We start from the raw sequence: 11,386 nt of genomic DNA, 5'->3' as shown, positions 1-11,386 counted from the left end.
ACACACTTACACACTCTTTATTATTTCTATTTTCTGCCATTTATAATAACAGATAAGTTATAAAAACAATAAAGATATTTATATATATATATATAGAGAGAGAGAGAGAGAGAGAGAGAGAGAGAAATAAAGATTTAAGATAGCTAGATAGATAGATAGATAGATAGATAGATAGACAATTTTAAACCCTAAATGGTAAAACGTTAAAATGTAATAATATTTTTTCATTAATTTCTATATTAGTTGTTTGTTTTACTATATAATATGGAATAACTTTATCAATTATTCCTTTAATGCTATTACGTAATGTTGGTGGCATTAGCGTTTAAAATATTTGGGGTTAAAAAGATTAAACGAATGAACGAATGAATGAATGAATGAACGAAGAAATAAATTAATCAACTAATAAAAAAAAACATCTTCTAAACCTTTTAATCGTGTTCACGAGAAACCTCCATTCATTCAAGTGTCCAAATTTTTCACTGATAGTAAATACAGTACATAATATGCTAGCAAAGACTTACAGAAAATTGCTGAAATATGAACATTTATTTACACAGTATTACCTCAATTTGACTAATACATTCAAATTACTTGAATAAATGAAATGTGCATTATCCACTGACAAGGCTGTCCAATGAACAATCTGCACTGAGATGCTGCCTCATCAATCAGTCTTGCTGATGTTCTCCTAAAGGAGTTGATGAGTCATGACTGCATATATTATCAAAGGGGCTCTGGTCTAACCTGCAGGAGTAGACGGTCTCGCCCTCTTTAAAGACACGTCCACATTGCTGAGCTGATGAGCTGCTGTTGTATTGCTGTAGCTTCTCCAGGCCGACACAAGGGTCCTCTCCAAAAAGGAAGCACTCCAGAGGATACAGGAGACGTTGCTCAACCTTTTGCTCCTCCTCCCCTTGTTGTGGCTCTGTCTCCAGACAGTAAATTAGAGGGACTTGCTCCCCTAAATAGCTGAGTATGGCAGCCCCTCTGTATGTCTTGCCGATAAGAGGAATACGTTAACTCACATGTGCTCAGGGTGTGCTAGTGATTAGATCATGTCAACAGTGTGATTCATTTTTGAAGCAAAGTTTTGCCTGAATGATGATTAGGTTCACTGCTTTGGATCGCTGCATTTAAACTGAGAATGCACATACAGAATGCGTTCGGTGTATGATAGAGTAAACAGTAATAGCACGTGCAGCGGCAGCCTCCCCCGGGTCCTAATGCCCGTTCGGTAAGGAGTTTTAATTCCGTAGGGGGCGCTATTGGCCTGCTTTTAATAAAATGAAAGTAAAATACACAAATAAAATTTAGACTGTTTCTGATTAAATAAAGCAGTAATTGATGTCATAAAATCATGAGTATGTTTTGATTTAAAGGTCAGAAGCTATAACTTACATGAATAAAAAAAATCACAAACATGACACTTGTAAATTAAATAATTTTATATAGCCTATACTCATTTATTCATTAATGTGTAATATGTTTTATTATTTTAAACAAATTATGAGCTCCAAAATATTTTTTAGCTCTAAATAACTCTTTTGCTTTAGATCATCTACATATGTTAAATCTTAAAACATAATGTTAAGGTTACTACTGCATTTTTCTGAAAAAAAAAGCAGCAATTGATATATAGTTTATTTATAGTTATTTTCAAAGCTTCAATGTACTGTCATTATAAAATAACTTCATTATTGTTTATTTAATTCTAACAAATAAGTTCTTGTTAAAAACTAACCAAAATTCAAAATAATTTGCTTATAATTTCCACACAGGAGAGACTTGGTGTTGTTTCCAAGCAAAAGGAAATATATCGGCATCGGCTATCAGCCAAAAAGAGTTGAAAAATATCGGCATATTGGATATCAGCAAAAATCCAATATCGTGCATTCTACATTAAAGGGTTCCTACCGTAAATATATCAAAACTTAATTTTTGATTAGTAATATGCATTGCTAATAACTTCAACTGGACAACTTTAGAGGCAATTTTCTCAATATTTAGATTTTTTATTGCACCCTCAGATTCCAGATTTTCAAATAGTTGCATCTCGGTCAAATATTGTCAGATCCTAACAAACCATACATCAATGGAATGATGGAATCAGATGTATAAATCTCAATTTTGAAAAAAAAAATTGACCCTGATGACTGGTTTTGTGGTCCAGGGTCACATAAAAGCACAAATTTTGCACAAATTTTGAAATAAAGGTGCTCAAAATTTTTATTTTAGTCAAACTCTTCATCCTCAGTTCAAAAAGACCATTTAAGAGTAAGATGTAAGAAAGCTTCAGTTCATTGTAACTGCATGGAAAAGAGCAACTAGTAAACTAAAAATATATCCTTTTATGTTTATTGAAAATAAAAGAGAAAATAAAAAATTCTGAATACAGTCTGAAGAATTTCTTTATTATAATATTATATTTAAATACATATTTCATTATAATTGTATATTTATAAATGAATATTAATATAACATTTTAGGACTATAGTTGTAGTATTTTTATACATTAATTTTTTTTAAATAAATGAATAAATAAGTAGGTAGCTATTATGCATGTACATTTTGGTGGTTAAATATATTCATATGCAAACACCAAATCACATGGCAAAGATGGTGAACAGCATGCTATGTCTGTCAGTATTCAGTATACAAGGTCTAAAAGATATTCCAGTTAGCTATTACATTACCCCCGGTTTCACAGACAAGGCTTAAGCCTAGTCCTAAACTAAAATGTAAATCTGAGCTGTTTCAAATGAAAGAAACGTGCACTGACTGATCTTAAAACATGTCAGTGCCTTTGTGTTGTCTTAAGATGCACACCAGTAATGCTTTTTTCTAAGGAATGTTTATAAAAATTACTTACATGTCCTAATTGAACTATGGCCTAATCCTGGCTTAGGCTAAGCCCTGTCTATGAAACCGGGCCTTAAGTTTATCAATGCAAAAAAAATAATGTACACTAAGTGCATTGCACTGATTTGCATCAATCAAACCAAGACGTTTCAGAGCTTCTTAATGCACAGATAAACCTCTCATAAACGGCATTTGACCCCTAGCCATCAAAATCGAAACCGTGGTGCATACCTATTTATGCCAATAAAACTGAATGTTTGAAATAAATTATACTCCTGTCTATATGAATTAACCTCATTGTCTGCAGCAAGATCTGTCAAAGAAGGACCAAGGGTCAGTCCTGACACTTATTTTCAAAGTGCTGGTTATTTCCGATGTCAACTGACTAACGAATAAGGCTGCGTTAAGCAATGCAATATTAAACAGGCAACTATGGCAGAACTGCATTATGATACATTATGAAAGCAGATTTATGTTCTGTCTCAGAATATCAACAGGAGGAGATACATTTCAACATCACTATCAGCTCCCACTTCAGAGAAATGTGGAAATCTACATCCTGATCTATTTTAAGGTTGAAAAATCATGAGGAATACATTTTCAATATCTGCTATGTCTATGCAAATTTAACACTTATACCAGCGTTTCAATTCTTACTCATCTTTCAAATTCAAACTTTTTTTTTTTTTTAACTTCTAAGATGTTATTTATGAAAAAAAACATTTTGAAGAAGCATTAACACTTAGGCCTAATGGTAAAACACTACATTTGGTTATATTGCGCAAGTCTACATTCTGTAGTAGCAAATATAAATACATTTAAAAAATATATATATATTCTTATTATAGAAGAGGCTGCATGAAAAGGCGAAAATAAATACACAAAGCCGAACACCTGGTGAAATGTAGTCGTATTCAACCCAATCTACATAAAAATGAAAATGAAAGATTTTATAGTTTCGTAAACAAACCCAACTTACAAAAGCATCACCTCGAAAATTCACATACACAACTGCTCGTTTTGCCTGCATTAACTTACAAGAAACTATTCAGGCTAACACAAAATAATAACAGCTCATGTTGCGAATAAAACAAGAAGAAAACGCAACGTACTAAATGCTTTAAAAATGCGCGATGTGGAATAAAGAGCAGTTAAAGCGGGTGTTAAATCTGCTCGTGTCTGCGTGCTGGATCATAAGCAACAATCATGTAAACAAAATGCAGTATCTGACCAATCAATATGTTCATCATTAAATCGTAGATAACACAGAATCTATAGGTTTACCACGCATACTCAGCATATATATTTCCCTGCTGAAATCATAATATATTGCAAAACGCGTGACACGCGACTGAATTTATGTCTTAAGTGGTTAAAAGCCAAATATTTACCGTGCTCAACTGTACACCGCTCAGCGACTCCGCCATGATCCAAATGCCGTAAAGCGTCACCACAGCAACACAACTAGGACGGATTTGCAACAGTTTAAAAGTCTTTTTGGTGGATTGGATTCAACAGCATACAAGCAATTCAGTATATAATACAGATTGTGGGCAAATTATAAAAGCATGTGCATAGACATATACATTATATAACACAAATAATAACATAAAAGGACATGATCATAGCATATTATATAAAACCAAACAAGTCTAAATTATTGAATCGAGGTCCTTTCATTATTTTAAGATATAAATACCGTCAACAAGGTAACTGCAGAAACTAATGCGGGACAAATGAGCAGCAATTGAGTAGTAAAACTTCATCTACTAATACGGAAACAAGATTTAACGAAGTAGCGAATTTAGGACTGAGATAATATCAAGTAATCAACAATTACTGAATGAGATTAACTTTAAGAACCATTAAATAACCATGACACATTATAATGAATTAACAATTGATTACTAATCACAACATGACTTAGACGTGAGCAATTTTTCCCCACTTTAAAATGGTCCATATTCATGAAGATTAACAGTGAAGAGGGAAGCTGTGATTTATAATCTTATAATCTAGACAATGTTGTGATTTGGAGTTGTTGTGTGGTTAAAGAACATAATAGGGATGCCATCCAATTTATCGCTCCTCAGGAGTAAATGATGACAGAATTTTAGTTTTGCGTAAAATATATTTCCAATTTTTAGCCCTGCAGCGCCCTCTGGAGGAAATCACTTTTTCATGACAAACAAATAAACTGCCACTCGTAGCAGTATTTACAGTAAGGGAGTCGAGTATATGTTTATCCAACCCTAAAGATTTAAATAATAGTCACAAATGACGTCACCCAAGGAAATGTGAAAACAAATTTTCATCACATCTGATGTCTTTCATCTGTAAATGGTACTCAAAAAATGTCTTGGTATATCAAACTGCTATTTCCTCACTGTCTACTGTATTCAAAGTCAGTGGCAGGCAGCATCTCACTCACACCGCTTGCATAATCACTCATCACTTCCTTCACCTCAGGTGCAATTTAACGTTTATTACCAAGTTCGCGGGGATGAAAAAGAGAGTTTGGACTGATTTGACAAATAGAAACGGAGACTGATGACATGAACAGTTATTGAGTAGAGTTTCCACGATCATCTGGGATAAGAGGTAACTCTTTTATTCGTTTTATTATGTAACGGTACATCATGGAGGTAGAATCAAAACTTACGACTTAAAGGGAAACGACAAGTTGTTGAGTTGTAAAGTCAAACCCTTACGAAAATTGACCATGATTTTTTTTTATAGTAAAAGTGTAGGATTACCATTTGTAGTATAACCACAGTTTTACTACAAATGCCAAGGTTGGTTAGTGTAGCAAAACCATGGTTAATTTGTGGTTACTACACTCTTAAAAATAAAGGTGCTTCAAAAGGTTCTTCAAGCGATGCCATAGAAGAACCATTTTTGGTTCCACAAAGAACCATTCAGTCAAAGGTTCTTTAAAGAACCATCTCTTTCTTACCTTTTTGTAATCTGAAGAACCTTCTTTCGCCACAAAGAACCTTTTGTGAAACAGAAAGGTTCTTCAGATGTTAAAGGTTCTTTATGGAACCTTTTAGACAAAAAGGTTCTTCTATGGCATCGTGAAGCACCTTTATTTTTAAGAGTGCATGGTTTAACTATATTAACCATGTTTTTTTTTTGTTTGTTTTTTTTATTTGTAGTAAAACCATAGTTCATTTGTGGTTACCATGGTTTAACTATATTAACCATGGTATTATTTATAGTAAAACCATGGTTAATTTTTGTAAGGGACACCGGTAGTAACCTAATATTTAAGCGAGCAGGTCTATTAGTATTACAATTATATGAAAAATATAATATTATACTGATATGGTAACAATTTACAATAAGATCCCATTAGTTAAGGTTAGTTAATGCATTAACATTAACTAGCAATGAGCAATACTTTTGTTATAATTTTGTTATTAGAAGTATTTTATTGTTAGTTCTTTTAACTAATGTTAACAAATACTGTAAAATATTACAGATATTGTACACAAAATGTATGCAAGTGTATATGTTTGTTTATGATTTTCTAAATGTAAAGTTTACATTTTGACAAAAACATGCAAATACACTCACGCCAGTTTCCAGTCACATCAGCAGCTTAATTAAAGCGGTTTTATTCGGTGTGAGTTCGCCTCATATGGTGGTCGTCATATTTAGGTCACATGACTAGCTTAGTGAGCTCAAAAATTACATTTAAAGGGGTCATATGATGGCTAACTTCCGTCAACATAACCAACGTGACCACCTGCTTGCACAGGGAGTGTGCTGTGGACTATTTCAGGCACTGCGTAATATCATTATAGAAACTCTTTGGTCATTTTTGAGCGAGATGCTAACGGTCTAATCAGATTCAATGATCTATGCTAAGCACTGGATAGCTGGCCAATCAGAGCACACCTCGCTTTTCAGACTGATGAGCTTTGTAAAAATCGACGCGTTTCAGAAAGGCGGGGCATAGAGGAGAAACAATAATGTACAGTATGTGGAAAATAATGTGTTTTTTGAACCTTAAACCGCATTTCATTACACCAAATACACAAAATAATGTTCTTTTTAGCAACATCATATGACCCCTTTAAAATTAAATATAAAATAAATCCCAATGTTCACTTAATTGTAATCTTAAATTCCCATCTAAAATTGTTAATTTAGTTCATTTATCCAACATTGCAAGTCTAGGCTATGTGATAATAAGAAAACTTCTTGCATATTAGAAATCACCCACAACGTGTTTTATAATATTTGACTTAAGCCCGGCTCACACTGTGCGATTTTGGCCACGATTTGGTCGTCTGAGACAAATTTTGAAAATCCTAAAAGATTCCTATAATCCTAGGCTAAAATCTGTAGTCTTTGATCGCTGGTTTGACATGTTCACCGACAGCCGATTAATGACCGTTGCGATCAAATTTTACCCCCGACGAACTTCTGGCAGTGTCAGAAGATTTGGCACACAGTCCTGCAGTGTGACATCTCCTACGACGAACGTCAAACTGTCTTCGTTTTTCAAGACAAGCCATGATCAGAATTAATGCTACATATTTCTTCTAACCGCATAAACTCCGGCGCTCTCATCCTCCGCTCATGGATTTCATATGAATCGTTGTCTTTGCTATGATAAACACCGGTTGCGCTGCTGTTTTCATGTGGGTGTGTAGTGCTGCTTGCACTATTCTGCATAAATACGCCGGTATTGCCGCCATTCATATACTTTTAATGATAGCCAACATTACAGCCCCGCGTGCAATGCAGCTCGCAGTCACTGAACGTGTATGGGTTGTTAAGGTAAAACTCGGGACAAGTTTTCTTGCGCACGTCTTGACTGTCGTACAGTCTGACATTAATGAAAACTGAGATCCCACAGTGTGACATGATTGACAAGTACAATCCTAAAGGACTTTTAAAAAATCGCACAGTGTGAGCCCGACTTTAGCTGTGGGAAGCAATCTGAGAGGAAATGAGACCACAATACTTGTATAAATGTATTTAAAGTAGCACGTGAGGATTTTTTCTGTAGCATTACTGTTGACATTAGCTTTGTTTTTCATGGTCCTTTCTTTTTTCATATCAACTCCATGCTTTTTAAATGAAATTATGTTTTTGTCCCCCATCATTTTGGATCCCTCTCTCAGCTTTCCAGTGACCATGAACATAACCGGTCCAACAAACCACACAAACAGCTGTGAACCACCTTACGAGGAAGAAAACCCACTTCCACTTGTGGTTCTCTACAGCACAGTCCTCACATTAGGCGTGCCTGCTAACGTGATCACAGTCTTCCTCACGTTCCTCGAAGTGTGCCGGAAGAACGTCCTAGGAGTCTACCTCTTCAGCCTGTCAGTGTGTGATCTGATGTATCTAGGTACACTTCCACTCTGGGCCATTTACATCAACAGAGGTCATCACTGGAAGTGGGGCTCTCTGGCCTGTAAGGTCACCGGCTACGTGTTCTTCAACAACATGTACATCAGTATCTTCTTGATGTGCTGTGTTTCCGCGGACCGCTTCGTCGCGGTGGTCTACGCCATGGAGTCTCGAGGTCTGAGAAAGATGAGGCATGCTGTGATCATCAGCGTTGTGATTGTGGTGGTCGTTGCTGTGGGACACGTGCCGGTTTTCACCATGACAGAGGGCAACTCTGAGAAAACGAAGGAGAAGCGGTGCTTCGAGCCAAGCGACCCCTCTGTCGTAGTGACGGGACTCAACTATGCCCGCTTCTTCATCGGTTTCTTCATCCCGCTGTGCATTTTAATAGTCACCAACTTGGCCATCATTGCTAAAGTTCAAGCTAGCACGGGTTTGAAGCCACGGGCCAAAGTCAGAATTCGTAACCTGGCCTTAGCCGTCATCTTGTTCTTTTTAGTCTGCTTCACGCCGTACCATGTGATCCTTTTGCTACGTGCCATCAATTTCCACTTCTCGAATGGGACATGTGACTTTGAAAGAAGTGTCTACACACCCTATACGATCTCTCTGGGTCTGTCTACCATCAACAGTGCCATAAACCCTGTTTTCTATGTGCTTAGCAGCAACAGTGTTCATAAGAAGATCCACAAAGGCCTACAAGGGTTACGTAGCAGCTCAAGATCTTCTTCTTTTGCATGATTTCTTTTGTTTTCCTAGCTGGGACTTATTTTGCTTTTTCTGTAGCCTGTACAACATTTCAAGGTTTTGAATTTAAATATGAAATGTTTCTGTTATGCTTGTTCATTAAAATAAAATGTTATTGACCTTATTGTGGATGATTCATCTGTGCGTATGTTTACTATTTTGTTGCCCTTGTAATTTTTTTATTAAAATGTCATAATCTTCCAGTAAAACAACTTTTCTCTGGTGACATGGCAGATTTCTCCAATAATTGCATCTGGGTCATTCCATGTCAAATCAACCAAATTTCAGAAATTTCCCTGGCTCGAATTTTGGATTTTGATAATATTTTTGTTTCTGAAGAAAGATAAACATGTATAGTACATGTATAGCCAAAACATTAAATGTCATGGATGAATATTGACTGAGTAATCCACTATTTTGTAGAAGGGGGGTCAAATTTTCAGTTTTCACAGATTCAGAGCCAAATTACATAGGAGTTAAAAAATGACTTTAGAAAGATGGCAGCATCACGATTTGATTTTTACACAGAGATTAGAAGGTCTGTTAGTAAAATATGTTGACTTTAGCAATCTTTGTCGCATTATGTGCCAATGGTGATCATTCAAAAAATGGGGAAAGTGCACTTTTTAATTTTTTTCTTCAAAGTTTGCATGCTTGTAACTCAAAAAGTATTAAAGATATCTTAATGCACTTTTAGATACTGGGTCCTAACAAACTTCCCTTTTGGCATCTTCATTTTTAAGCCCTATATGTTTAGTTTCCAGAGATATTGGGATCTCAGTATGGCTCCAGGAGTAAATTGTTAAATTGTACACACATTCAGTGGTCAAAAACCAAATGTGGGTCATTTTGCTAAAATATGCTACTTCTTTTCATTTAAATAGGAATGTCTGAAGAACAAATAATCTTGAAACTAGAAATGTATCTTGTTTCCTTCTGTCCAAACAACTGCATTGAACATACCTGTCTGAGTGCCAAACTTTGCCAAACTGACAAACTTTGGAAAAAGAATAATTATTATGTCACTCAGACAGGTATGTTCGACAGAAGGAAACGAGATACATGTCATTTCTTTCCCCATTTTTGAATGATCACCATTGGCACATAATGCAACAAAGATTACTAAAGTCAACATATTTTACTAACAGGCCTACTAATATCTGCGCAAAAATACAGAGTTTTGGCATGAAACTCTAGATGGTGCAGTCCGATAGGTCTAACTCAATCTGATCTAATGACATCATTATCACATGGCACAGCTGATTGGTTCTCTCCTGTATCAGTAGCCAATGAGTAGTGGAAGTCCGGTTCTTTTCCGCGAACCGGTTCTTTTGGACAGTTCGTGTCAATGAACCGGTTCAAAAAAACGGTTCATCCGTTCTTTAACGCCCTAACGTAATGATGTCATAAAATAGCGTTATGATGCTGCCATCTTTCAGAAGTCATTTTTACACCCCTGTAATTTGGCTCTGAATCTCAGGTGAAAATTGCCATTTTGACCCCCTCTACAAAATAGTGGATTGCTCAGTAAACATTCATCCATGACATTTACTTTCATCACTATACATATTTATCTTTCTTCAGAAAAAAATATTAGCAAAATCAAAAATTTGAGCCGGGGACCTCTGGTTAGGGTTGTGTATTGTTTGAATTTTATCGGCTCCGGTGAGAATATGCTAGTCTCGCGAGAAACAAGTTTTGTTTACAGTAAAGGAAAACCAGTGTCCTCTTGGCTTATATCGAAATCCTCCGACATTTTTCTTTACAAATCCTCGTTTTGTACTACTAATTGTTGATTGGTGTTTTGTTTTGCTCTCTACTCTGCGCTTCGTCACATCCGCGTTTGTCGCCGCGTTTGCCTACGTCCTACGTCATCCGCTGGACGCCACTCTCTCGTGAATGCACGTACGACAGTTAGCGGAAGCTAGAGATTAAGATTTATAAAGTTGTAAATATGGATATTTTTCTTACACAAATGCATCGCGTCTGTCATGACAGAAATAAAATTGTGATGCTGCCATCTTTCTGAAGTCATTTTTAACCCTCTGTAATTTGGCTCTGAATCTCAGGTGAAAATTGCCATTTTGACCCCCTCTACAAAATAGTGGATTGCTCAGTAAACATTCATCCATGACATTTACTTTCATCACTATACATATTTATCTTTCTTCAGAAAAAAATATTAGCAAAATCAAAAATTTGAGCCGGGGACCTCTGATTGAGTTGACACGAAATGACCCATCTGCATAAACCCCTCTTCTTTCGTGCATTTAAAATGCACTTCTAAACATACAGCGACTTAAGATCACATTAGCGGAATTTTGGCAAAATTTCAGTGACGTAGGACATAGGCGTAGCATAAGCTCCGGTGAGAATATGCTAGTCTCGCGAGAAACAAGTTTTGTTT

General features: G+C 35.8%; 2 protein-coding genes and 1 long non-coding RNA gene across 3 annotated transcripts in view; 2 read left to right on the top strand and 1 right to left on the bottom strand.

The window, feature by feature from the left end:
• The window catches only part of LOC107752699 (E3 ubiquitin-protein ligase UBR1-like), a 5,174-nt gene extending 885 nt beyond the window's left edge, over nt 1-4,289 (bottom strand). The window contains exons 1-2 of the mRNA XM_016568723.1: nt 4,254-4,289; nt 748-998 (exon numbers count right to left, since the gene is read on the bottom strand). Coding sequence (XP_016424209.1) covers nt 748-998; nt 4,254-4,289 — 287 coding nt within the window. The remainder of the gene's footprint in view (nt 1-747; nt 999-4,253) is intronic.
• Nucleotides 4,290-5,313: 1,024 nt separating this feature from the next.
• On the top strand, nt 5,314-9,033 carry LOC107752700 (probable G-protein coupled receptor 132). The gene is made up of 2 exons (XM_016568724.1): nt 5,314-5,463; nt 8,001-9,033. The coding sequence occupies exon 2, from the start codon at nt 8,014-8,016 to the stop codon at nt 8,971-8,973; it is 960 nt and encodes a 319-aa protein (XP_016424210.1). The 5' UTR covers nt 5,314-5,463; nt 8,001-8,013; the 3' UTR covers nt 8,974-9,033.
• Nucleotides 9,034-9,129: 96 nt separating this feature from the next.
• LOC107752697 (uncharacterized) overlaps nt 9,130-11,386 on the top strand; it is a 14,354-nt gene continuing 12,097 nt past the window's right edge. Inside the window, exon 1 of the long non-coding RNA XR_001641380.1 lies at nt 9,130-9,140. This is a non-coding gene — a long non-coding RNA (uncharacterized LOC107752697). The remainder of the gene's footprint in view (nt 9,141-11,386) is intronic.

Source organism: Sinocyclocheilus rhinocerous, unplaced genomic scaffold (assembly GCF_001515625.1).
Source record: "Sinocyclocheilus rhinocerous isolate Xijiao unplaced genomic scaffold, SAMN03320098_v1.1 scaffold6887, whole genome shotgun sequence".
NCBI lineage: Eukaryota > Metazoa > Chordata > Actinopteri > Cypriniformes > Cyprinidae > Sinocyclocheilus > Sinocyclocheilus rhinocerous.
Note: the sequence above shows the minus strand (reverse complement) of the source record. Positions and strands in the feature narration are given on the sequence as shown.